General features: G+C 50.6%; 2 protein-coding genes across 3 annotated transcripts in view; one reads left to right on the top strand and one right to left on the bottom strand.

Annotated features, from left to right (window-relative positions):
- Positions 1–1,499: 1,499 nt before the first annotated feature.
- RTF2 (replication termination factor 2) overlaps positions 1,500–27,718 on the bottom strand; it is a 41,488-nt gene continuing 15,269 nt past the window's right edge. Inside the window, exons 6-9 of the mRNA XM_019458092.2 lie at positions 6,393–6,506; positions 3,357–3,411; positions 3,152–3,247; positions 1,500–1,989 (exon numbers count right to left, since the gene is read on the bottom strand). Coding sequence (XP_019313637.2) covers positions 1,811–1,989; positions 3,152–3,247; positions 3,357–3,411; positions 6,393–6,506 — 444 coding nt within the window. The 3' untranslated portion in view covers positions 1,500–1,810. The remainder of the gene's footprint in view (positions 1,990–3,151; positions 3,248–3,356; positions 3,412–6,392; positions 6,507–27,718) is intronic.
- Positions 10,138–24,032, top strand: LOC109272228 (beta-1,3-galactosyl-O-glycosyl-glycoprotein beta-1,6-N-acetylglucosaminyltransferase 7). Of its 2 annotated transcripts, XM_019458089.2 has the most exons (4): positions 10,138–11,015; positions 17,118–18,144; positions 19,238–19,333; positions 22,452–24,032. In XM_019458089.2, the coding sequence occupies exons 2-4, from the start codon at positions 17,178–17,180 to the stop codon at positions 22,673–22,675; spliced, it is 1,287 nt and encodes a 428-aa protein (XP_019313634.2). In that variant the 5' UTR covers positions 10,138–11,015; positions 17,118–17,177; the 3' UTR covers positions 22,676–24,032. The 2 variants fall into 2 exon arrangements, with proteins under 2 accessions (XP_019313634.2, XP_019313633.2); XM_019458088.2 differs by lacking the exons at positions 19,238–19,333; positions 22,452–24,032 and having other exon boundaries at positions 17,118–19,091.

Raw genomic sequence — 27,718 nt, forward strand, 5'->3', positions numbered from 1 at the left:
TCAGGACCACGGTAGCCCCGAGCCAGCCGGGAGCCTGCTCTCCTTCTCCAGCAGATCAGGCGTCCCGCCCAGGGGGACAAGGTTACACTGTCCCCGCGTTAACCAGGGGCAGGTGTGGCTCCCCGGGCCTCTGAGGACTCGATGCCTTGCTAGACACTCAAGGAATCTCCAAAGCAAGCTCTTCTCTGGGGGCTGCGGGGCTCTCTCGGCGGGGCAGCCTCAGGGGACTGAGACTGCAGAGTATAGCAGAGGCCAGAGGCAGGTGGGGGGAGGCTGGGGCACCCCGGGGAGGGCGGGGGGAGTGACCTGCAGAGCTGGGATGTGACTTTGATCGAGGGGAAGCAGGGCGGGCTGAGACGTTCAAGTTCTGATGCTGGGGACACTGTGACCGGGTCACCGGGAAAAACCGGACAAAGTAATCGCTGCAAAATAAAATTAAGGCTAAAATCAGGGGAATCGAAGTTGGCAGAAACAATGGCTGTTAACATAAAATGCCTCGTGATGACTGAAGCTGTAATTAGTGACACCTGACTATAAGACCAATGAATCAAGTTTTCTTCGTGAGATGAGAAAACTCCTTGTGATAAAAGAAATCTTAACCAAATAAGAAAGGTGCTGATTGTTAACAATAACAAAAGGAAAAAGGAGACAGGCAATAACTAAGAAATGGATTAACTGGGCTCTGTGGAACAGGGGCAACGGGTAGAAGACGGGTAATGCAGGTTTGTTCTGGAGAAGTCCACAACAAAACCCGATGTTGATGGAATTCCGATGAAAATCCTTCTCTATTCACAGTATGGATGCCTCCTCAGGGGCTAAACTTCCCACCAGGTAGAGGCAGAGAACTTGGGGACAGGACCCTCCGTCCCGGGGCCTCCCCCAGCGCGGTTTCCTTCCTTTTAATGGAAGCCGGGCCCTGGACCAGCCGTTAACCAACCAGCCGATCATGTCCATGCTACAACCGGGTCCAGAAGGCCAGAAGGCCGTGTTGAGACCTGGATACTCACGGCTCCTCATCTGCTGTCTCACGGGAACTTTCAATGACTGATGTCAACACAGAGCACAGGTAAAGGTAAAACGCACCGATTTTACATAGAATTCCCTTCATCTTCTGGGAGGAAAAGGAATTCGTAGGACACGGGATTGCTCTGATCACCATCAATGGAAAGGCTGCAATTCCCTTACCAGAACATTACGGAAGACAGAGGACAGAAAACACAGACAGATGGAGGAAAGGCAGATGTGTTTCATTCTGTGGCAAAACATCAGGTGTCCTAACTCCCTTCTGTCTTGAAACCGATAAAGGAAGCTGCCCTGAACCTCGAGGGCCAAGGCCCCGCTCCCCTCTGCCGGCATGGACCAGTTCCCTCAACCACACCTGCGGCACAGTGCGTTTAAAACTCGCTCTTTCTTTGTAAAGGTCAGTTTCTCTTGGCCTGTTTAACTGTTGGCAGCAAAAGCATGAGAATTTTGGTCAAAATGAGCCACTCACACACCCATGAGGAATCGGGAGTCTTTAATGATTTTCAGCGTAGAAAGTGCAGCCCATGCGTCTTTCTGGGCGGTGGGGGGACAGGCGCATCTACAGGGGGAAGCGGGCGCGGGGCCTGCGGGAGGGGGCGGGCAGGTGCCGGCACGGCCACCCGGGGAACCCGCGCCCCTCGCTAGCAAGGGCGACCACGCCGGCTCCGAGGTCTGGGAGGGCGACTTCACCACCGCACACACACCAATGGCCGGCAGAGCACAAGGGACAGCGCCGCCCCCGCGGAGACCCAGCAGGGCCTGCGGGGCGCCTGGTGCGGTACGGGCTTCAGAAGCAGTAGGACGTGTGGGTGACCCAGTGGGCCGACTCCTCCTTGGAGCGCTTGGCGGAGCTGTGGGAAGTGAAGAGGGACTTGTAAGCTTCAGATTCTTCACTGTTGGCGATGGACCTCTTTGTGGCTCCGCACAGAGGCTTCCCGACTTTTCCGGAAGAGCTCCCGTTTGCCGCTGGAAGAACGAGAAGCCAGATTCGTTAGGGTCGGGACCACAGGTCACCCCCAGCTTACACCACACTCTTACAGGAAACACGTGTGTCCGTCTGGGGAATCTGCCGCCACCTCCCCCGGATACGGTGGAAGCCGTCGTCCCGATGCCCCCTCCTTAAAGCTGCTGGGTTCACATCTACCACGTGAAACCGCACCAGTAACCGTCTGCTGCCTTCTCAGCTCTGGCCCCCGCCCCGTGAACGATGTGAACCAGATCGTCCTCCCAAGGGGGTGCTCTCTGCCTCCTTCAACGAGGGGCAGGAACGGAAGTCCCAGGAGGCGGGGCCACCTACGGCAGGCCAGGTGGCCGCTACGTGTAAGGCGGGGACTGGATCCGCTAACCACCATGGACGCTACTTACAGCACAAGACTGCACATTCTTTTACCTGATAATCAATCTGTGTTTCTTTTTTTTTTTTACATTTTGTATTTATTTTTGAGAGACAGAGTGAGACAAAGTGAGAGTGGGGGAGGGGCAGAGAGAGAGGGAGACACAGGATCGGAAGGAGGCTCCAGGCTCTGAGCCGTCAGCACAGAGCCCGACACGGGGCTCGAACCCACCGTGAGACCGTGACCTGAGCCAAAGTCGGATGCTCAACTGACTGAGCCACCCAGGCACCCCAATCTGTGTTTCTTTTTTTGTGAAATACATATCTTCTCTTAAAGGCAACGAGGAGAAACGCACTGAATTCTGGACTGTGTGTTAAATAGCCCTTTGACACTTGGCCAAGAGGCAGGAGAAGGGCTGGCTCTGAATGCCACGCGGGATGCACATAAAACCCGAGCCTTAAAGGGATCAGGAACATTCCCGCCCAACACCCTGAGCGCCGGGCCACGACCCGACCCAGTGTCCGCAGCAGGGTCCTGCTCTCTGTGGGGGCTCAGTAGCTTGATTCCAAAGGCACACCCGGCAAGAAGACAACTGGCTCGCGTGCCCAGCCTCCCTCGGGCCGACCCTGGGGTAGAGGGGCTGTTTCTTCGCCTCTAAGAGGGCTCAACGAGCTACTCAGAAACGTGACTTCGGACGACCCTGAGCTTTCCAACTCACTCCAAGAAAGACCGTGACATAACCAGCTGGTTGAACAGCTTTCTGAACAGCTCCCTGTTGTCTCCACAGGACCCACCTGCACTTTTGGGAGCTGAGCTGGCTTTCTTCTCTCTAGAATCGAGGCTGGTTTCTTCAGGCTTCCCTGTCTTTATTTTTGATGGGCCTGGGGATTCTGTTAAAAAAGAACAGTCAGGCAAACAAAAACAAAAGCATATACTTTTTAAAGGAACAGCGCCACAGCCTTATTTTTGCTCAAATAAGGACCTTTTTAAGCGTCTTACCTTCACTGACATCTGGTTTCGAGACAGACTCTACCGCCTTGGGTTTCTTTGCTTTCTGTAAAAAGAAAGAGCAGACTGGAGCTGTGCTTGGATTCAGTCTACTCCGGCGCTAGTGTGGCTGTGCCCCGGGACAGGCCGCTGCAGTGTGTGGAGGGCGGGTGCACGTTCTGAAGGAGACTCGAGACCACGGTAACGGTGTGTGTTTCCAGCCAGGCACTTCTGCGTCACTCGGGAATACACCTGGAGACGCCTGCCTAGCTCTGCATTTATATTCCAGAAATCACATTCTCAAAAGTCTCAGATGCCAGATTTCAGGGCTAACACCGTCAAGGGTGGCTACAAATAATACCAAAGTACAGATGGGAACATCAAGTCCCACCAGCAGAAACATGGACCGAATCGAACCCATTCCAGTAACTTCTTCAAAGTTGTCAAACCGCTTTCATATTTGTTTATTTAACTATAAAGACTTGAGGCTGGGGGCACCTGGCCGGCTCAGACGAAGACTGAGACTCTCGGTCTTGGGGTCTTGGGGTCATGGGTTCGAGCCCATGTTGGGTGTAGAGATTACTAAAGTAAATAAACTTAAAAAAAAAACGGCTTGAGGCTATACTAAAAGGCATGTTAGCCAAATCTCAACTCTGGATTACCCGTTAGATTTTTAGGCACCAAAATTCCATCACTCATAATAATTATACTGGGCAGCAAAAATTTTCCAAATGAAACTCACCATTCTAAAATCACACAGCCGTGTTAGAACTGAGTCACAGGAAGCACAAACAGAACTGTGTTTATTCAGAGAATTTAACACGCCATTTTCCAGAGCATCCAAAAGGTGGCACTAGAGACACACAACCCAACTACTTCAGAAGGCTCCCCTCAGTAGAAAACGTGGAAAAGGGACCCTCCTCGGGCACTGGCCTTGAACTTGTAATATATACGTGCAGAGGGACTTGTAATGCTGTACAAAATGTAAAAACTTCCTGTTCATTTCACACGCTCAAAGCATGCATTCAAATCCGTGAAGGTAACACCTAGTCTTTAGAAAAAGACTGACAACTGCCGATTTTGAAGCCTTTCGTTCACAGCTGAGGCTTTATATAAAAGGCAAGAGAAGTCAGGACGTGCTCTATCTTGTTTTCAGCTGTGAGCATATTTGGGAAACATTCTGGTATCCTGGTAGCAGTATCTCAGAGGCATTCCCAGAAGCTGCGGTGAGTATTTTGCAGAGAGGGGTGTGCTGGCTCCACTGGGCTTTGAACACCTTGGCAGGAAGCCTGGGACAGGAGACGACTCACTGAAGTGACATGGTTAACGACCATACAAACACCGGAGCTTCCTCTGAAACACATTTTCTTCCCTTTTGTGCTTTTTAAAAACCGAGCTGGGTCAATGATAGCAACGAAGAAAACGAGCAGCTCCTTTCTGGAAATCGTCTAAAACATCTCGAGCCTTCTGTGTTCTCTTTTTGTTCTCGTGATGACGAAATCCTAGTTAATTCAGAAAGCCAGTGCAGAATGCGTGCACTTACATGCCAGAGTTCCTTTCCCTTTTATGATTAAAACAACGACAACTCCGAAAAATCTCTATTACGTCACTGGTAAATGCACGCCACACAGAGGGTTTCCCCCATGATTTTATGCACTCGGGCTACTGCAACAAATTCTCTAATACTTCAAGCATTCCTTTGACTTAGTTCTAAATTTTTTTTTTTTTTAACGTTTATTTATTTTTGAGACAGACAGAGCATGAACGGGGGAGGGGCAGAGAGAGAGGGAGACACAGAATCGGAAGCAGGCTCCAGGCTCTGAGCCATCAGCCCAGGGCCCGACGCGGGGCTCGAACTCATGGACCGCGAGATCGTGACCTGAGCTGAAGTCGGACACTTAACCGACTGAGCCACCCAGGCGCCCCTCCTTTGACTTAGTTCTAATCACAAAATTTCTCCCACATTTACCCTGAACCTCACTTAATTTTTTATTATTTTTAACTTTTTAAAGAAAAATTTTTTTTTGTTTTTTTTTTTGTAATCTCTCCACCCAGCGTGGGGCTTGAACTCATGACCCCAAGATCAAGAGTCGCACACACCACCAACTGGGCCAGCCAAGTGTCCCCAACATTTTTTTTAAAGAATGAAAAATTTGCTATTCGTGAAAAGCCACAGGGATCATCCGCAAACACTTTAAGAAATAACAAAATTTACTGCTGGAGGCAGAATGGATGGCACATCGAAAGACTTCTTAGCCTATAAACTGTTTTCAGCCCGGTCGTTATGGCAGCTCATTAAGCAATGAATCCACTGCTTGTGGAATGTGATTTTAAGCCCAGGGTCACAAAACAGAGCCTTCACGTGGCACATCCACCCAGAGCTTCGGTCGCCGCGGTTGGGCACACGACCGGCCTCCGTCCCCGCGAGCGGTGGTACCACACTCCCAGCCAGTCCCCCGGCACAGGGCGCAGGGAGGCCAGGGGGGCTCTAGTTGTGGGCAGGCTGCTTAGTTCCCTGCCACCCGGAAGTGCCTCGGCGGAGGGTGGGGATCGCAGGCTTCCGGGGTCGGGCCCCCCACCCACACCTCTGGGGGACTCCCGGGACCTGCAAACCTGAGCAGCACGGACTCTCCAGAGGTGCTGGGGTGACGGTAACTTTCCGCTTCTATTTTACAAACTTTGCACACTCAGCACGGACTCTTACCATCAGTGACGGCGCAGCGACCCTGGCGGCTGCCCCTCCCTCGGGCATCACCTTGTTGGCCCTCTCCCCTCCTGACGACACCTGTCCTATGCAGGAGCTACCGCCACCCCCAGGTCACCGATGAAGAAGCTGAGTGCAGGAGAGCAGAACCGCCCTGCCCGCACCACGAGCCCCGACGGGAGTCCTTCCAGAGCCCCGGCCCCCGTAGGTTGCGAAAGCCACCTCGATCGCGGCACGCCCACCAGCAGCCGCCAGCAAGGCCGCTCGGTGGTTTGCAACTGGCCCCGAAGCCAAGGCGGCCGAAGCCTCCGGAAGGTGAGGGGCAGACGCGAGGGCCGCATTACCTTCCCCAGCTTCGCCTTCTGCCGTCTCTCCTCCATCCTTCCCTTCAGCGTCTCCACATCCTCCTTGGTGCCATTGAGCACGATGACGTCGTCTTCCTGGAAGGCAGCCCCGCACTGGAGAGGGCAGGAAACAGGACATTCCATCACCACGCAGAGGGCAGCTACCCCTGAGACCCTCGCCCGTGCCCAACCACCGCTCTGCAAACCCCCGGGAAATTCCTGGAGTGTTCTGCCTGTATCTCAGCTTAGCCAGCTTTTGAGTCAAGCTCTGCTTTGCCAAGTTCTGCGTGTGGAGCTAGCGTGGCAGGCCCGGGAGGGCTGGCTCGGAAAGGGCCTGCCTGCAGGTCAGCCTCCCTCTAGTCTCTGGCGTCTGCGAATCTGGATTTCGGGAGGGTTCCCAGCATTTTCTGTGTCGGGCCGCTTGCCACACAGGTCTCCCCGCCGGACCTCTACGTCCTAGAGGGACCGGACCTCCAGGTGTGCAGGAGGAGGGCCCTGTACACAGCCCCTAGCACGTGGGGGGCATTCGGGAAAAGCCTGTGTAAGGACTCATCAGCCACATTTATGCAGCACCTGCTGGCTTGTCTCACGATGACTGACTTCACGAGAGCCTGTGATGTGCCGCTCGCCGCTGAGCCCGGCCTGGACGGGAAGCGGCCCGCAGAGCTCCCCTTCCAGGCGGAGCCGAGGGCTGTGAACTCGACCTTGCGTCAGAATCTCCAGGACTCATGGGACCCCGGGCCGGTGTCCGACTCGGGGTCTAGGGTGGGGCCCAGGAACCCGCATTTCTCATGTCTTCTCAGGCGATGCGGACGCTGCCTGTGGGGAACCCTGCTTTGGGCAGCCTGCTCTGGAGTCCGGGAACAGGGCCAGTGAGGGGAGTGGGCTCAGTCCCAGCAGGAAGCTGGGGTGGGGGGGGGGGGGGAGACCCGTCTGGGGGCACAGGCTGCTGCCCATTGTTATTGCCACAGGGGGTCTGCCTGGGGAGCCCGCCCTGCTCAGGGAACGATCCTGGCCAGCGTCTGTTTGGTGGCGTCTTCCTCTTCGTGTGGGTCCCAGGCAGAGAGAGACACTGGTGGCTTCTCTGGGCCTCGGTTACCTCCTCCGCTAAATGGGAAGTAAAACGAGCTCCCGGTGCGGTCCAGGCTGGGGCAAGACTTCAGGGTGACCACTCAGGGGATTCAGCACAGGGCTGGGCACCCACCGGTCAACCAGCGTTGGCCGCCGCGGCCAGTGCGCGTCTTCCCGTGGGAGAGCTGCCCGCACCAGCACAGGCCCTTCTCCGGGACACATGTCCGTGTCTCCAACGAGCCTCCCCGGGAGAAACCTCGCACGTGTGTGGCCGTATCTGCTTTGCTGGGGAAGGTGCCCTTTCACGGAGGGGAGAGCACGGGCTCCTCCCGACTCTGCCTGAGTCTCTGTCCCTTACCGCCTGGCGACACAGCCTTACCGGACCGCCGTACGCGTGAGCCGTGAGCACGACTCTACGCAGACCTCAGGGGCTCCTGGAAAGCCTACCCTGCCCGGAACGGGAACCGGGACGGCCCCACGGCACCCAGAATCTCCTACAGAACACATTCTCAGCACGGGACAAGACACGAAGCCCTCTTCCTGAACGCTGCCGAGCCTTTCCCAGCTCCTCCCGACACACGGGAGCCGGCCAGCCCGTGCTGAGCCCTCAGCTGCTGCCCCAGCTCGGTCTTTACTGTGCTGCTCGCCTCCAAAACCACACAGGACCACAGCAGCTCCTTCCCTAGGGGCATCTGGGAGGTGCCATGACTGAAGAGACCCTCCTTTGGCCCACAAGGCGTGCCGTCGAGGCCACAGGGAAGCCACACGAACGACACAAGGGGGTGCCGCCAGAGCACCGGGCTGGGACGGCCTCGAAGAACAGGAGCTTGCTTTTCGCCGTCAGTGCAGGGAGGCCTCCAGGCTCTGCAGGATGACCCCCGGGAAGCCCCAACACCGTGGGGGATTTGGCGAGAGGATTCTCTTGGGGGGGGGGTCCCCTTCTTGGGTAGGAAATAAAAAGGGATCCTCAGGACCAGAATCAGGCGGTGGCATAGGGCTCAGCGGTATTGGGGCCACAGCGTCAAGAACCCTCCCGAGCGCACACAGGAGGCGAAAGGAGTCCCCATCTGTCCCGCTAGCCTTCCCCCTCCTCCTTCCCCCCTCCAGGCTTGGTGCACCTGCTTTCCACTGTTCCTCAGCAACCCCCTTCCTGGCGTGTCGGCAGTCAACCGTCTCTTTCCTCTACGTGTGACTGGTTGGTTGTCTAGATAGGACTGTGGACCCTGTGCTACATACAGTTGTGGTGGGTTGTGCCCTGAGTTGCATCTTTAAAGTTGAATTAGCCACTAACAATAAAAAGTCGGGAGCCTTTCATACTAAAAATCTTGCTTTCTCTTCCAAATTCAAAAGATCCATTAATACCAAACCCATGCTCTCAAAGCCTCAACTGCTGGGACCTGAGCAGGGCTGTCCCCTAGAGCCTGGGCACGGGACCCTCCCACTGGCTACAGGTCCTGTCACTTGCTCTTGGGGCATGCCTGACCTTGGCAGGCTTCTTCCCGGCCCCAGAAACTTGGGCGAATGGTCTACCCCTTGGGGACAAATGAAACCAGGGCAGGAAGACTTCCATCCACAGTGGATGTGGCTGTGGCCGTGGCTGTTCTCTGTGGACTGAAGGGTCGAGGGAGGGTCACTTTTGAAAGGGAGGGGAGTTGCAAAGACATAGGTGGCTCAAAGGGACTGACCCTCTCTGCTTATAAAGTAACACATAGTGTAAGTAAAAAAACAACCATATTTTCCTTCAAATGCATTTTTCTATGTGTACAGTTACTACACAGCTGACATCATGCATTTTATTTTTTTTAAGTTTATTTCGAAAGAGAGAGAGAGTGCGCATGCGCAGAGGAGGGCGGGGGGGGGGGGGGGATCCCAAGTAGGCCCCGCCCTGTCAGTGCAGAGCCCGATGTGGGGCTCGAACTCATGGACCGTGGGATCATGACCCGAGCTGAAATCAAGAGTCAGACGCTTAACTGACTGAGCCACCCAGGCACCCCAATCATGTATTTATCTTAAATTTGCTTCCTTTTATCACTTATAACTTAGATGTCCAAAAAATGGGGAAAATAGATAAATCATAATGCATTCTTAGAAAGGAGCAGACAATTATTTTAGAGTTTCTGACAACGTAGAAAGTGGTTTATGCTGCAAGAAAAAGACTACAAATTGTGTAACCATATGATCTCCGGATATTACCTTTTTTCTAAAGCACTGGGGGAAAAAAGCCAGTAGGAAAGTGCCGCGGAACAGAGGTAGAATGGCGGGTCATGCGCTGCTCTGTGTATTCAGAAGACGAACAAACGGAAGCCGTCCCTCAGTCACTGTCCTTCCAAACGGCATTTGCACTGAGCGACCGATGGCATGCGTCTCTGGCCCAGAAACCCCACTTGTGGGACTCGCTTTGTCTCCATCACACAAGCCTCTTTCCCGAAGCAGTACTCTGGGGAGTGTAATGAATGAACATGTGCCTGTGTGTGTGTACTGACTTTTAAAACAGTGCTTCCCTCTGTCACGTCTGACCGAGTAAATCGAGCTCAAGTGTCTGGACACGGGCCAGGGGAGAAGTAGCTACCGTGTACGATTCCCATCTCGGCGTCCCTGTTTTTTTTTAACGTTTATTTTTCACAGAGCGCAAGCTGGGGAGGGGCAGGGGCGGGGGGAGAGGATCTGAAGCGGGTTCTGTGCTGCCAGCAGAGACGTGGACGCGGGGCTCGAACTCACGAACTTCGAGACCATGACCCGGGTGGAAGCCAGACGCTTAACTGAGCCACCCGGGTGCCTTGGCTTCACTCTTCTTGATAGATCTGCCTGTCTGTGGTAAGCCTGAAGAGACAGCAGCGAAAGAGAGAAGCTCTGAAACCAGAGGAGGGAGAGGGCTTAAGGGCACCGGCATCCAGCGGCGGAGAACGGAAGCGGCACCGACGGCGGAGCGGTGGTACGGCCCCCCCGGAGGAGCCGGAGGACAGGGACGGGGCACAGGCTCGCCTGCGTCCCTGAACTCAGGCCCTCTGGAGAGCGGGGCTGAAACACCTGGATTGTTCCCAACGCTATTCAGGAAGCACCCAAGATTTTTACGTGACTTTCATTCATCCCTTTAATGAACAAGGATCAGATAACCAACTTTGGCCTCCTAGTTTTCAAAGCATTTACGGAATCTGACCCACGACTGCCAGGATTCCACCCGGCTTTCAGAACACCAGCATCACTCTGCGGCCCTTCATCCGGACCAGGTGTTTATGGCCGTTGTCTCCTGTTTTGTGAGGCAGCAATCCAGTCCTGAAGAAAACTCAGAGAAGCAAGCGTGACTCTTTTTCAACCTACCGGTCAGAATCAACAAGAACAAAATCCTCCAGGGACGGAGGGGTAACGAAACCTGCCAAGCAACTCTGTTCATGTGATTTAAGCGGGAGCCGCGGGAAGAGAAGCAACTGACGGAAGAGAAAATCCAGGCTGGGCACGGACACCGCCAGCGTTTCAGCCCGTGGAACATGAGAACGGCTTTTGGTAAACGCTTCGTTAACTACACACAGATCACAAATGGCAGACGCCGAGCAGGTACAATTGCTAAAATGCTTTTCCTTGCTTCCTCTGTGGTTTTTTAAAACAGAAATATTGGAGTATCAGTAACATTTTTAGGGGCACCTGGCTGGCTCGGTCAGAGCATGCGACTCTTGATCTTAGAGTCATGAGTTCAAGCCCCACGTTGGGTGTGGAACTTACTTAAAAAAAAAGGAGTACCGGGGCGCCTGGGTGGCTCAGTCGGTTAAGCGTCCGACTTCGGCTCAGGTCACGATCTCACGGTTTATGGGTGTGAGCCCTGCATCAGGCTCTGCGCTGACGGCTCAGAGCCTGGAGCCGCTTCTGATTCTATGTCTCCCTCTCTTTCTGCCCCTCCCCTCCTTGCGCTCCGTCTCTGTCTCTCGAAAAGAAATGAATGTTAAAAAGTATCAGTAATAGTTTTTTTATTTTTTGAGAGAGTGTGCACACAAGCGAGCGGGGGAGAGGGGCAGAGGAGAGAGAGAGAGAGAGAGAGAGAGAGAGAGAGAGAGAGAGAGAGACCCAAGCAGGCTCTACGCTCACAGTGAGGAGCCCGACACAGGGCTCGATGTCACAACTGTGAGATCATGACCTGAGCCAAAATCAAGAGTTGGACGCTCAACTGACTGAGGCCCCCAGGCGCCCCCAATCATATTTGTAAATGCAGACGTAGCAGGCATCTTTTTCTCTCAAACACTCCTTACTCTTCGTTTCAGCCGAAGACGGCAAAAGTGGAGTCTTTTCAAGGATGCGATTAGAGTTTTAAATTCAAAATGCCACCATCTGTTCTTTCCTCACACGGGAGACAATAACTAAGTCGGCCTCAAGGCCACGTCCAAACGCTCAGGCCTCATTCCGAGCCCAAACATACTAATGTTATTTCTGTTGTGGTTTTGAGTCGGGTGCCCTGAAATGCACTTTTCCTCTTTGTATCAAAGCGGCTGGAAAATGCACGCGTGTTGTGACTAGGACATCTATGTTACTGGCCAGTCGGACAGTGTTCCGATTCAAAGTTAGTCTGCTCTTGTAAGTTGAAATACTTTGAGAAAACCTAATGTTCTACCTTGGGTGTTGGGCATCATTCTGAGCCCAGAGACAACAAAAATAACAGATACCAAATTTTTACTGCTGTGGGTAGAGTGACATTTTAAAGACAAACTTGCAGTAAATGGAGAGCGTTGGCAGGCACAGTCTTGGGGGTCAACACGAAGCGCCCCAGTCCTGCTCAAGCCGAGTACCTCCCCCAGCCAGGCTCAGTGGGGGCTCCACCTATCTGCTCCCGACCCCCGTCCCGGTGTTCCTATGGGACCGCATCGTGAGTCCAGCAAACGGAGACTAAATCATTTAATCTGGGTAAGCTAATGTAAGTGCTCTAAAACAGTAATATTCTAGAACATACAGCAAAATATTTTAAGTTCATCTTTAGACATGCCCATTCATTATCTGTTTACCCACAGAAATTATCTCTGTAAAACAAAAACAAAACTAAAAGAGTTCATTTATACAGGATGTCAACTCCCCTGAAAAGTCTTCCCTATTATTTTTTTATGTGTATTTATTTTTGAGAGAGAGAGAGAGAGAGAGCGCGAGTGAGCAGGGGAGGGGCAGAGAGAGAGGGAGACAGAATCCAAAGCAGGCTCCAGGCTCTGAGCTGTCAGCAACAGAGCCCGATGTGGGGCTCAAACTCACGAACTGTGAGATCATGACCTGAGCTGAAGTCGACGCTCAACCGACCGAGCCACCCAGGTGCCCCCACGGCCCCCGGAAAAGTCTTTATAATCAATTAGATCCGTCCTAACAAATTCAAAATGACTGCCCTTAAAGGAAGTGTTCAGTGGTAACGCACGATACCGAACCCGTGCTGCTGCCTTTTGTTTCTGGCTGTTAAGGCTCGCTGTGGGGTGGGGAAGGGGGGACTGTGGATGGATGAAGAAAAGAAGAAAAAAATGTACACACCTGGTCTAATAATTAGGGCAGTAATGTGTTCTGAAATAATTTCTCGGACGTATTCTATGCTCGGACAAAAACATAAGAAGCCACACAATTCCATTCTGAGAACTAGAAGCAAATCATCTGTCACTGTGTGGGGTCTAGCATTCTATAAGGGAAAACAATTTAAACGCCATCCTTAACCACAACTTTGGTAACGATTTCTACCGGGAGAGACTCCCCACTATCCCTTGGACATCGTGTGTCTTCAGCGAGCTCAAAGCGTGACCTTCACCAGCATCGCGCCTGGTGTGGAGGCTACTTCGCTCTGCTTCGCCCTGAGCGCACTGGGCACACACTGCCCACCACGGGCCCTGGCGACGAGGGCTGAAGGATTTCAGGGAACGTGAGGCCCAGGGAAGAGAACGTGAGTGACCGGCAGAACGCTCCCTCGCGAGCACAAATCAGTACGTTTAGCAACCATCTGTGACTTCAGTAACACGTGAGCAAACAGGATCCTGGAGCGCTAAAAATGGGTCTGGTCCGGACAAAGAACCTTCCTGTCTGCCGCATGACACCCAAGGAGAGCTACCCCTCTTTCCTAAAGCCTTTGAAATAAATAAACATCTTAAATACGACTTTGTGTGGAGGAAACGAACGGTTCGGAAATCAGTAAGACTGCGCTTTTTAATGAGCTGCGTGTTCCCCACCACTTGCGCGTCTTGGAAATGAGTTCGGTGGGAGAAGAGTCACGTGTTAACGATTCCATTTTCATTATGGCAACAAAAGCGGACTTCACATTAGAGGCAGAACCGTCACCAGTCGCCAAGAATCAAGGCCGGGACACGTCCGCCACGCTGACAACGGGCACACCCCCGGCATAGAGAGGAAACGCCGGCACGCCCCAAGAGGTGACAGAGGTGACGGGGATTTCCGGGGTCCCCGCTGGATGCTGGTTAGAGCCACGGCAGGAGCCACGGCAGGGGGGGGCTCCAGGGCCTTCATCTGGGAGGCTGGTCTGACTGCCTTTAAGAGCTTGTGGTGAAGCAGTGACAATGGGGCTCATCTGCTGGGGACCCTGGTCCCCGCTGCACGTGGCACCTAGGGCACAGCGGTTTCTCAATCCCAGAGGGAACGCGAGCGGGAAGGCGGATCTACCCGGGCACCCGTGAGCATGCCACTAACACCGGGAGGTAGGAAGGCGGCGGACGAACACAGCCCAGCTCACGTCCCTGTCTCTGCAGAGGGGACATAAACCGCTTAGCCCAGGTATCGCCCGAAGGACGAGGGATTCCACGCGGGACCTGTCCTCATTCAATTATCATAAACGATTGAAAAAATCTAATTCCCTGTGGCAGAGCCACGGTTTACACGGGGTGTAATCTGTCAGTGGAGTGAGGCCAACAACATTTCTATGATGAAACCAGAATGTTTTACTTTAACCACAAGCCTAGAAACAAAACCAAAGATGACAAGCCAGAAAACCTCCAAAACCTCCTTTCCGTACTAAATGTAATAAACCATGGCACGTGGTTTCCCTTTAACCAAAAAAAAATTTTATTTTATTTTATTTTTTTTTAGACAGAGTGCAAGTGGGGGAGGGGGGCAGAAGGAGAGAGAGGGAGAGAAAGAGAGACAGAGAATCTCAAGCAGGCTCTATGCTCAGTGAGGAGCCCGACATGGGGTCAATCCCATGATCCCCTTGGGATCATGACCTGAGCTGCAATCAAGAGTCGGATGCTGACCCAGGCACCCCTAACCAAAATTATTAAAAGCAGGCAAAAGCTCTGATTTCATTTCAAGAAGGTATTTCCTCCCTAGTGAATTTCTCCTTTTATGATACAGGTTTTGTTTAGAGACCAGATATGAAATGTGTCAATTACAGTGAATACAGTATTATATAATTTATAATATATAATTATATAATTTATAATACTGTATTATATAATTTATAAAAATGTCTTCAAAATTACATCATAAGGTTTCACGTTTGGGGCAATCAACAAACATTTACCAAACTGGCACAAAAAAACTTGGCATATTTGGGCAGTGGCTGCTTTTTATTTTTGAAGCAGGATGGGTGAAAAAGAAAACCACAGGGAAAATAAGTACATTCTTTAAATTCACAGTCCACGATCAGCATTTACAATTTTAGCTCAAAGTTTAAGAGAAGGATAGCTCAAAATGCTGCCTAGTCACTCCCAATGGCATGTGAAATAATGATGTGGAAGGGAAGGGACTAGTGTCCAATCTGAGACAAAACACTGCTCAAAAGCAAATGGGCTTTTTAAAAAACAGAAAAAACAGCAATAGGCAGAGATATGACTTTTTATGGAAATCAGGAGCCAGGATTTATAAGCAAGAAAAAAATAGTTACTGATAATGTCGACATCTTACATGATCAGTCTTCTCCCTAAATTCGAAAGGATGCTCCCTGCATGCACTAATAATTAATTAATAAAAAAATAATTAATCAAAACGCCTTGGGTCACCTTTGTTCCTATTAAACCTATTCGTGCATTTCTACGGGACCCCAGAAAGGCAACTAAATTATTACCAAATAATTTTATCAGGTAAAGACATCTTGTTTTTAATCAAGGAAGCCTTCTCTAAAAAATTCATAAACTCGTTTCAACAAATCAAATTCTGTGATGAACAAATTCTCTTGATATATTGCTTCCTTTACTGGAAAGTTATAAAATGATACAGGATACAGCATAAAATGAAGTCTGCATAACGTAGAACAGGACAGTATTCACGTCCAAAATAAGTATTTGAGATTTTTTTTAACCCGCCAACGTTAAGGGCGGTAACACATGAAAACATGCTCAACATCCTGAGACATCAGGGAAATGCAAAGTGAAACCGCAGTGAATCAGCACCGTATACCTATCAGAATGGTTAAGATGAATAAATGTGACCACGCCAAGCACGGGCGAGGATACAGAGCTGCGGGAGCTCTCCCACTGCTGTGGGCAAGTGAAACAGCACAACCACTCCGGACAGCAGCCGGCAGTTCCACTCTTAGGTACTTGCCCCAGGGAAGCGAAAACGCAGGTCCTGTTAACATCACCCCGAAAGCCTGCTCATTTAACATTCCAGAAGTTTCTACTAAGGGCTAGTTTTGTAAAACTGCCATCGCTCCTAATTTAGAATTGTGTTTAAAAGGAAGAGAACATCCTTCCACTAATCACCCTACTGTGCCAAAAGAAAGCCTTAATCAAGCAACCTCGTAATCATGAGATTGCTGAAGCAGTCATCAGGATTTTCTGTGAAGTCAGTAAATGTGAAGAGATCCACAGTAGCGTTATAAACAGCTACTCACCGAGTACTACTCATGAGAGTAGTAAACAGCTACTCACCGAGTGCCGTGTGTGGCCCGAGTCCCTCCAGGATGGCTGTACTCAGTTCTGACACCATGTTACGCACGGGTGAATACGCGCTGGCCAATAAACCAAAGAACCACGGCAGATCTTTCTACTTTTGTAAACCACGTTTTGCGGCTACCTTTTCGGTTTTCCCAAAGGCTGATATATTTCAATAATCTGAACGCACTGCTGTTAATTCTGCGTCAGCAAGTCACCTAACCAGCAACCATTACATTTTGGTACTAAGGACTATCCCTTTCGGAAGAGTTATTGAAACACAGAAACAAAACGTCCGTACAAAGACTCGCGCACGAAAGCTTACGGCACCTCGTCATATCCCAACAGTGGGAGCAATTCCGTGTCCTTCCACAGATGAACAGATAAACGGACTGTCGCCTGCCCACGGGACAGCGTACCGCACAGCAATAAGGAGGAAAGAATGGTCACAAATCTAATGAGCTGCATGAAATCTCAAAATCATTACCCAAAGTGAAAAGAGGCAAAAAGTACAGTCTACAACTCTGTTTATATGGTTCCAGACCACGCAGCTGACGTACAGAGACAGAGAGGGCACAGAGACTGCCCAGAGACAGGGTGCAAGGCGGGTGGAGTGAAAGGGGCACAAGAAATCTCCGGGGGGGGGGGACATGTGTCCTGGCGATAGCGGTGATGGTTTCGCGGGCACGTACGTCTACAAAGCTGAGCACACTTGGTGCTTTAAATACGTGTTGAGCACACTTGGTGCTTTAAATACGTGTACTTCGGCAAAGCGGCAGGCTGGGGGAGAGTTATGCCACCCTGAATCTGTCTGTTGTTCTCCTAGGAAGCCTAGAGGGAAAGAGATTCAAGCGGTGGTGATAAGAAGGCACCTGGAGCTGAAGACATGAGCCAGCTGCGGGCCACGAAGCCCGGACTCCTCGTGTGCACAGCCGTGTGCGTGTGCGTTTTTCTTTATTTAAGGGATCCACCTCCAGAGGAACCAGAGGAGTCCACCTATCCAGCAGCGGTGGAATGTGGCTTTTATCCAGATGAACTGTGTTCAGCTTTATGTGAAGGGAAAGAGGCCGCCCCTCAAATTGCAACTTTTTGTAAAAACCCTCATGGTTCTCAAATACTTGCTCACTTGCGCACACCAGGAAACTGCTCCAGGATTTCCCAGGAGGTGCATTTCATAACCAGACCCTTGTCTGCAGAAGAGGGCAATTTCTCTTTGGCATATATCGTAACTACTCACAAGGACCTGGCTATGTTTGTGCAGCTGCTCAGGTCTATTTATGTGCCTCAAAACCTTTACTGTATTCATGTTGACAAAAAGGCCCCAAAGAAGTATAAGAGTGCTGTGCAAACCCTGGTGAGCTGTTTTGAAAATATTTTTATTTCATCAAAGGGAGGAAGAGTGGCCCACACTGGCTTTACAAGACTGCAGGCAGATCTTACTTGCATGAGAGATCTGGTCCGTTCCAAATTTCAGTGGAACTATGTCCTTAACCTTTGTGGACACGACTTTCCAATCAAAACCAACAAAGAAATCATACGCTACATCAGGAGCAAATGGACCGATAAAAACATCACTCCTGGAGTAATCCAACCACCAAACGTTACATCCGAGACAAGTGGAAGTCGTCTTGAATTCACCCCTGAAGGAAGTATCTACGGATCTCCAAACAGGAGATTCAAAGATGAACCACCCCATAACTTAACAATTTATTTTGGAAGCGCTTACTACGTACTAACGAGGAAGTTTGTAGAATTTGTACTGACGGACATCCGCGCAAAAGACCTGCTCCAGTGGTCCAGAGACGTCCAGAGCCCAGAACAGCATTACTGGGTGACTCTGAACCGACTGAAAGGTAAGAACATCCAGCGATACAGCGTCTGTTCGGATCAGAGGCAACAACAGATGCTTATTCGTAAGTGGAAATTGTATCTCACGATTTACCATGGCTTGGCAAAGAGCTCTACGTTTTGCAAGACCTCTTCCACTTTGGGGAGTACGGGAGGGTCTTTAGGGGTCTCAGGTTTGCTGAGAGAGGGCCACGCGCCCAACCGGCCCGGCTGCTTTTGTTCCCTCTCCAGAAAGAAGTATGACCAACATCTGAGCACAAATCTCCAGAAACTTCTTCATTTCTTCATTCACTTATTAAATACCGCTGGGTACCTACGAGGGCCAGACATTGTGCTAGGGGCCCTTTTAAGAATGGAAAACATGAGGGGTGCCTGGGTGGCTCAGTAGGTTGAGCATCCGACTTCAGGTCATGATCTCATGCATGGTTCGTGAGTTCGAGTCCCACGTCGGACCCTCTGCTGTCAGCACAGAGCCTGCTTCGGATCCTCTGTCCCCCTCTCTCTGCCCCTCCCCCACCTGTGCTCTCTCAAAAATAAACATTAAAAAAAAAGAATGGAAAACATTAAAAGTAGTAATTTTGGGGGTGGCAAACATGATACCTCAGGTAGGTTTTCTGAGAGAGGGAAGTCTGATGGCCTCCCTTAAGTGGACTTACTTTCTCTTTGTATAAAGTTGATGTGGCTTCAAGTCTGAATGGTTATAATCAGTCCAGATGACCGTGCAAACACTGAATCCAGCAGAAATCGATTAGGATCTTAGTTTAATCTATCCTATCCACTGAAAATCCTATTTTCACATCCCCTCAGAGGGCTGTTATGGAGAAACCCAACATCATGATGCCAAGGGCGCGCTAGAGGCGCTCAGGAAGTTACTAGGGATGGAGACAGGTATGAAAACGAAAGCCAAGCCGGAACACAAGACCTTGGCCACGGCCGCCGCCCGCCCCCAAGGCGTAGCACTTGAAGCAGGGTTGGACTTCCCTCCACCTTTCTCCCACGACCACATCTGGGGTGGGGGGAGCACGGCCAGGAAGAGCTGGCACCCTAGGGCCGAGCAGCTGCCTGCCCGCTGTAATGCTCGTTCTGTTTCCCCCTTAGATGCCCCGGGAGCCACACCTGATGCTGGCTGGGAAGGAGACATTCGAGCCATTAAATGGAGGAACGAGGAGGGAAGTGTTCACGATGGATGTAAAGGTAAGACTCGAACCAAAGCAAAAGCAAAAGCCTTCCAATTTTATGAAAACTATACAACTGCTGCCTGGATAACATCGGGAGACGATCGTTAGCAGAAGTAGTGAAGGGATTCGTGAGTTTCCAATTACATGGGGCAATTTTTTTTTAAACTTCTTATTTATAATATCTAGAGAGAAAAGCTCACAAATCATTAAGTACTTGGGTTGATAAATTTTCACAAAGTGAACACACAACTCGGCTGCAACTTTAAAAGTTTTAAGATAAAAATACACAAGCTGGCGGGTTTCTTCCACCTGCCCCTAGAACTCAAACTTAAACATTTATTTTAAAAAAGCTGTGTCTCCCTGGACCTCTACCAGAGCAGACAAGTGAGAAATGCAGGCGATCGATGGATTGTTCCAGAGCTCAGAGGTTGGCAGCAAACTCTTGCTGAAGGGAAGGTCTTTCTGCTTTGCCCTCAGGAGACTCTCCCTGGGAGCTGTGAATTCTTTTGCCCCTTTGTCTGGTGTCCCGGTGTTTTAGTTACCAGGACAATACAGAACAGACTTGGGGTGGGGACGTCAGTGTCCCTCTTTGGTGAAAAGGCTGGAAAAGCAGCAGCTGACTGCAGACTCAGGCACAGCCACTGGGAGAAAATGCCTAGGGAGTGGGAGACCCAGAACCGGCCTCTGGTCCTGCCATTCACGCCTACTCTCCCCACCGCTCTCCCCACCCACCCGCCACCCAGGGTGAGATGGCTGAGAGGAGCAGAGGTGACGGGAGAACAGTCACAGCACCATGCGGACAAGTCCGGTAGGGAGAGGTGTGAACGCTCTGGGAGCCCAAGAGGAAAGAAAAACAAGGTGTCTGATCTTTATGGGGCCGCAAACTGTGTTGGACAGAGAAGGCGGGAAGAGCGGGGCAGACGTGTGTGCAGGTGGCTGGGGCACAGCATCCTCTCTCCCAGGCACGTGGCCTGGCCTTTCTGTCTACACACAGCTTCCCAACCACCACAGAAAACAGCGCACAGACACAACCACTGATTTTAATAGCGCGTCTAGGCGTGGCCCCTCGGGCTTGAGTCACAGTAGATCAGAAATACAAAATCAACCAGGTTCACCCAGTTTCCCAGTTGTTTAAAGGACTGATCTCAAAGAAACAGGTTGTAGACAAATTCAAAAATGTAAAACCCAATACCAGAGAATAACTCAAAGACCAGCAACTCCCAGGGCCATGTACACAGCCACTCTCCTGACAGGTACCAGGTCGGAAGGGCTGGAATAATTTTCTAGTGTTTTCAATAAATATTTTAGCCACGATTCAATTAGGGGGCTCTTCACACAATAAGAAGGTGACAGTTACACAGGCTAAGAAGCAACGCTGGCCTTTCTTTAGAAAGCAGGGCTCACTGTCATTACACACTGGGGTTGACAAGACCGGTGAATAAATGCTCAGGAAAGGCCGGGGTCGGGGCTCAGATGCTTCCTGAAAACATGATTCACTCACAGAGTAAGAAGTCATGAAGGGTGGCTGCTATCAATAATACAGTCATGATTTAGAATTCTTATAACGACAACCTGAATATTTCAATATTCTGTAATCTTAACAAAAATCATCGTTGCCCCAAAGCGAACACTTCAGCAAGTTCTTGCCGTTGCTCACTTCAGACTGCAAACTGCCCACTAGGAAAGCAGCGAGACAAGTGGCCGCCAAGAGTCAGCCCCCGCCTTAGGCCGAGCCCCGGCAGTGACCGGGGTAGAACCTTCCGGAGCCCTGCGCTGGGCCCGCAGTCAGTCCTCACGATGACTCTCAGGTACTCGCTGTCGTATTCACACTTCACAGATGAGGAACCCCAGGCTCAGAGAAGTGAGGTCACCCCCAGTGTCATAGGAAGCAGCACAGGAAGTGGCAGAGCTGGGTCTCTAAGCAGGTGCAGCTGTCTGCTGCCCCTCCAGTGGACGAGCATGCACAGAGTGACGGTCGTCCTGCTGTCACCAGCAACAAAGACTTTTGTTTACTTGTAATCACCCAAACGGCACGAACCCAACTCTGAGGACCTTCCGCATGCCTGTGCCCCCTTCCTGGCTCACATTCACGTGTATGTACAGTAGAGACCATCCAGCTACCACCGAGGCGCAGCTGATTCTTTTTTCACTACGTCCTACGCTGTTCACGCAGCCTGTCTTCACGGTCGTACTTTTCACCTGGTTCAGTGTAATTCTATTGAGAGTCTGGGACACTGTGCCAAGAACGTCTACCAGTGAGAAAGGTGTCAGTCGTGACAAGAGCCGCCGCTTATGGAGTGCTTACTCTGCTTGGCCCTTTACTAGATGAATGCGTGCTCACTGGGGGAAGGTTCTTTCCACCTTGTTCCAGTCTTACAAACAGCACTGGACGGTTCTACGCGTGCAGTTCCGCCCCTTTTCCGTATTTCCCTCGGATGGGCTTTCAGAAGGAGGATCGATGGGCTGGCGTGGAGAGAAAAGCAGGGCGGAGCTGAGCAGAGAGCAAGGTCCCCAAAGTGGGTCGACCTCCGCCTCACTCCTCTGCGAACCGGAGGTGGTAACGGGAAGCACCTCGCAGCACTGGCCGGGGGGTTAACAGACAAAGAAGGAAGAGCCGAGTGCAGCGTCAGGCACCTAACGTGTGCGGCTGAGTTCGTCGCGAAGGAACCCGGCACTGGAGTCGACCTATGATTCCAATTTTAATGACTTGTATCTGTATCAAACGCTCACTCTGCACGGGCAAGAGGGCCGAAGCAATGGCACGTTAACACCGACGCAATTCCTGCAAACTCCCCACAACCGAGGAAGACAAACGTTCGTGGGGCCCCGTTCCGAATTTAGACTTGGCCCGGCAAATGCGTGCTAAGACGTCTCCCCTGTGCTCGTGACTAACGAACATTCCACAGTGTCCCCTTAAACAGAGTAGCCATTAAACAGAAAGAACGAAAGCGTCCCTGCCGCCACAGATTCAAAACCCAACCCAGAAGCCCCAATCAGAGCAATCGCGGAGATCACGTTTAGTCCGACCTCCCGTGAAGCAGGGGCCTTCCCGATGACCTTGGAAGAGCATCGCTTTTTGGGTGAACGTAAACTGACGAGACAAAGGCACTAGGTTTTTGTGCTTCTTTCTACAGGGCGCTACGTCCACGAGAGCTGCGTGTATGGACCAGGAGACCTGCCGTGGATCATTCGGTCGCCTTCTCTGTTTGCCAGCAAAGTGGACTCGACAGACCCCCTGGTGGTCACGTGCCTGGAGAGGCGCCACAGGCTCCAGGCGCTGCGGCAGGCAGAGGTCCCCGCGGAGCCACACTGGCGCTTTCAACAGGAGAGTCATTTTAACACGAAACGGAGCCGCTGAGCTGGACCTTTGGAAGCGTCTGTGCTCTTACTGGTATCGCCGTGTCCCTGACTTGTGGTAAGAGAACGCTAACCAAAGAAGAAAGAATGAGAACTGGTTCCTTGGTGCAAGCTAGCCCTGAAGTGAACTCAGAGATATGCTATTGACAAGACTTCCCTATAAATCACAGGCCGCTCTTACAGCTTCGAGGAAGAAATCACGAGAGGAAAGGTATTGCTCAAGGCACCGTTGGGGGCTCCCGGATCAGCCAAGTGAGGTCGGACTGCCTCGGTAAATAGCTGCTGCAAATCGAAGCCTCAAGTTAGAACAAAAACAGATCTTGCTCTGAAGATACTACCGTGTATGAGATGCTAATCAAGAGCAAAGTCTCACTGAAAACAAAACTCTGCTGATCTAAAACAGTGCTCTTTGGCTGGGAACCACGTAACTTTGTTCTGGTAATCCTAGAAAAATACAGAAGAGTCCACTTCTTTTGGGTAAAACGAAACTAATCCAGAGCTGAAGCACACTTTCCTAAAAAGGATGCTATAAGCTTCTGGAGTCTCGAGGCATTAATCGTACCTTCTGCCCTGGTGGGTACATACTACGTCTGGTCTGACACCAACCACAACCACAGGGGGCTTTGGGGCCTTTGAAATGTGGAGAGGATGCCTGATGAAGTGACTTTTTGCCTTTATTTAACTTACAAAATTTTAATAAACTGAAATTTTAATAGTCACATGTGGCTGGTGGTTTCCACATTGAACAACATAGGTCAAAGGCGGGAATGATCTTAATTCTCCCTACTCAACAGACTCAGGTCTCTAAAGAGTCCATAACTTTTTCATTGTCCTGTTGAGGATTTTCTGTATATTCTCCTTCTCTAAAAGAGTTCATGCATTGTACAAGACTGAAAACGTACAACCATTAAGTGGCACCGCATAAAACAACTAAAATAAAGAAGACACTAAAAAAATAAATGTACAATTCAAAGGCAAAGTCTAAAGCCTCGGGAAACTGAAGCTTTGCAATGAAACGAAATCAAATCTACTTAGTCAATGAAAATAGCCCTTGGAAAGCACAAAGCTAGATAGAAGGAAAAGAGCCTTCGAAAGCGCAAATCAAATGTAACTAACCACAGAACGTTAACATCACCATTTCAACAAACATTTCTTCCACCTCGATGCCTAATTCCAAGGAAAGCACATGCTGAAAATGTTAAGACTGTCAAAGACAAGGCCACCAAGAGCCCCACGACAGCACAGTTCTGCTTTTCTACACGTTTTTTCTACACAGGGCTCACGGGTGGTATCAACCAGCTACGTTCTGACTGCCTGTTCAGAAAGCTCAAATTCACCACGACTGTGTCCCTATATTTTATAACAACTCACTAACAAGTTAAGTGCAAAACCCATTTTTAGGGGCTCCTGGGTGGCTCAGTTGGTTGAGCATCTGACTTCGGCTCGGGTCATGATCTCACGGCTCGTGAGATCAAGCCCCATGTTGCGCTCTGTGCTGACAGCTGGGAGCCTGGAGCCTGCTTTGGATTCTGTGTCTCCCTGTCTCTCTGCCCCTCCCCCGCTCATGCTTGGTCTCTCTCTCTCTCAAAAATAAACCTTCAAAAAAAAATTTAAAAAAAAACAACCATTTTTAAAAAAGCTGGTATCTTTCCAAGTCACTTGAAACATGAGCCTACCTTCATTTCCCTTCAATGTCCATTCACAGCATGGTCACATGACTATGAGTGGGTCCAATACAGGCGTCTACTTAAGAGATTTGCTATGAGGAGGAAGCACTTAGAATTCTAATGTCTGACATGTCTCACAGATGAGGAAACTGAGGCACGGGGCAACGATGGGACTTTCCAGGAGCACACGGCTAAGCAAGTGCAGCTGGGATTGGGACCCAAGCAGGCAGTCTGGCCCCACAGTCCAAGCCCTTACTGCACCACCTCACCTCGTACAAAGACACAACGGACTCAAACACAGAGCCGCCCTCAAAGGATCAGACGTAACAGAAGCCGCTACCTCAGCAACTTACTCGAGTAACAGATAAAGTAATAATAATACAAGTAACTCAAAGGCACGGGGGAACGCAGCAGCGGGAGGTTCAGGGAGGGGCAGGCTGGGTCGTAGTGGCGTGCTAGGGGAAGCGCTGGGAGCGAGTGGAGGCTGACAGGCAGGCAGCCACCAAGGCTGGGCCAGGCTGGCCAGGCCAACATGAAGCAGCAGCCTCCGCCAGCGTTAGAACCAACCGGAAACTGCTGTTCACTTGGAGTCAGACTCTTAACTGCATTCATTTGTTAAGAACACAATCCAATCACAAGCAAAAAATGTCTGAATTATGCTGCTACAGACTGTGTCTTAAAGGTGATGCATTAATAGGGATCTTGAGATCATTTCTCTTTCCAGGAGTAGAATCTTCTTGCTAATATGTAGATTCTACCGTTCAATTTTCTATTAGATTTTTCTTATACGTGAAAAAGTTTAAGGCGGCCTGTGATATCTATCATTCAGTTCCCTGAGGCTTAATACCTCTGAAGACCATGAAGATGGCAGAGAGCTCACCCTAAGGAGGCCAGAGCCTGAAAAAAAAAAAATCAGCATCTGCAGACCACTTTTGAAGATACCCCTTCCTTAACATTTTCTCCCCTCTCCGTCCCACCTCTCCATGGAAGGACAGCAAAAGAAGGGCACCTGGCTGGCTCAGGCGGTGGCATACGCGACTCTTGATCTCAGGGTCTTGAGTCCAAGCCCCGTGTCAAGCGTAGAGCTTACTTAAAAATAATAATTAAAAAAAAAAAAAGAACCAGCGTAAGTTTTTCTTCCACTTCTGGCTTTACAACATGCACAGCACCCCACTCACCTACCACAAAGGCTAAATAAACGAAGCCAGAAAATGGCAAGTCAAATGCTCCTCATCATACCTCCGACATCTAAAGTGGGGACTCTCAAACTTCACTGTGCACGCAAATCCCCAGGGCGTCTAGTGGAAATGCAGATTTTGATTCCACAGGTCTGGGCCTGCGTCGCTTAAAAAGAGAAAAACAAAACCCTCCCAGGTGATGCCAATATTGCAGGACCACGGATCATGCTCTGAGTAACGAGCACAGAGTGTATTTTACAAACTGTAATTACTCCAGTGTGTTTCTCCTTATTACAAGAAGGGAAGAACACAGTGGGGAATACAATTAGGTTTCTGGCTAGTGACTTGTTTACAGTGAAAACAAACAAAACAACCTAGCAACTACCCCTCTCCGGACCCTGCTGGTGGAAATCGAGTGTGCGCTCCGTGCGTTTCAGGGCACAGAAGCAGAGCTGTCTCAAACCCTCGGGTCTCCTCCAGCAGATCGAAAAACCAACCGTGAGTGAAACTACCGAGTGAAGAGTAGAGAAAACGTCGACCCTGAAGATCCCGAGGGTCTCCCTGCCATCGTTCTTATGACACCGGTTTCTCTAAATTTCAGACGTTATTTTCAAAAAGGAAAAGACCTGTTTCAGCCTCGGACGCTGTCACTTTATCTCCCTTTGCTGGCGTTTCCACGACGTGCTGTGGCTGAAACTCCTCCATCACTCTTCCTGTTGGCACTCGGGCAGAAAGTGCTGGTGTTCCCTCGTCCCTGGGCATCCAGCTGGGCCACATTCCCCGGGCTTCCCTGCCGTTGTCAGGTGTGGTCACAGGCAGCGGAGGTGACGAGAGCCACTTCTGGGCCTGGGCCGAGAAAACCACCTACGCTGGGTGCTCCCTCCGCCGCTCCCGTCAATGGGACGCAGCACACTCCCAAACCCAGACGAGGTCTGAGCCGTAACCCAGCAGGAGCCTGAACCTTGACTCTGCCCTGGATAAGAGCTGCCGAACCAGGAACTTTTGCTGTATTAGCCACTGGAACTTGAGGGCTGTCCGTCTTAGCGGTCAGCCAGCCTTGATGGACATACTTAGTATCACTGAACTTCGGAGACTAAATTACAAGTATGAGCTTGATTCCTGGAAACACTACACAAATGTGTCATTCAATTTAATATTTTATTTTTAATTTTTTTTTAATGTTTGATTTTGAGAGAAAGAGAGAGAGAGAGAGAGAGAGAGAGAGAGAGAGAGAGAGAGGTGAGTGGGGGAGGGGCAGAGACAGAGAGAGAGGGAGACACACAGTCCAAAGCAGGCTCCGGGCTCCGAGCTGTCAGCACAGAGCCTGACGCGGGGCTCGAACTCATGGCCCGCGAGATCATGACCTGAGCCAAGTCGGCCTCTTAACCGACTGAGCCATCCCAGCGCCCCTCAATTTAATACTTTAAAATGTTATTGTTTGAAATCTCCATCTAAGAGGAGAGCATCTATGAACTCACTATAATCCTTCCTCTCACGTGTTAGAACCCGAAGCCCAGAGTATTCCTGAGCCAGCAGCGGTGTGTGACCTAAACCTGATGGGCAACGGATTCTCGCTGTTCGCCGTGTGGGTGAACAGCTCCCAAACACGTGTGCCCCCGAATGTCCACGCTCTTTGCTTTTCTAAATGGCAAATACCATATAGTGGTATATGCTGAATGTGTCCCCCACAAAGAGTTGAAGTCCTTGCTCTCAGTACATTAGAATATGACCTTTGGAAATCAGGTCACTGTGGATATAATTAATTAACACTGCAGTCACTAGGGTGGGCCCTAAGCCAGTATGACTGGCGTCCTGATAAAAAGGAGAAATCTGGACACAGAGAGGACTCCATGGAGAGAGCACTGTATGAAGACTCACAAGGAGTAGGTGGCCATCTCACAGTCCTTAGAAGAAAGCAGCCCTGCCCATACTGTGATTTCAGACTTTGGGGCCTCAAGAACAGTAAATTTCTGTTGAGTTACCCAGTTTGTGGTGCCTTGTTAAGGGAGCCCTAGGGAACTGATAACATCAAGTATTCAACCTAGCTATGCAGGGCAGTTTTTACATGAATCCTAGAAGCTTAAAAGTGCTCACTATCTTGCTTTTCTGGCAACAGATTACTTTTTAAGCAAATTCTCGGGGCCCCTGGGTGGCTCAGTCGGTTAAGTGTCCGACTTCAGCTCAGGTCATGATCTCACA

This window comes from Panthera pardus, unplaced genomic scaffold (genome assembly GCF_024362965.1).
Source record: "Panthera pardus isolate Hobbes unplaced genomic scaffold, ASM2436296v1 HiC_scaffold_25, whole genome shotgun sequence".
In the NCBI taxonomy this organism is placed as follows: domain Eukaryota; kingdom Metazoa; phylum Chordata; class Mammalia; order Carnivora; family Felidae; genus Panthera; species Panthera pardus.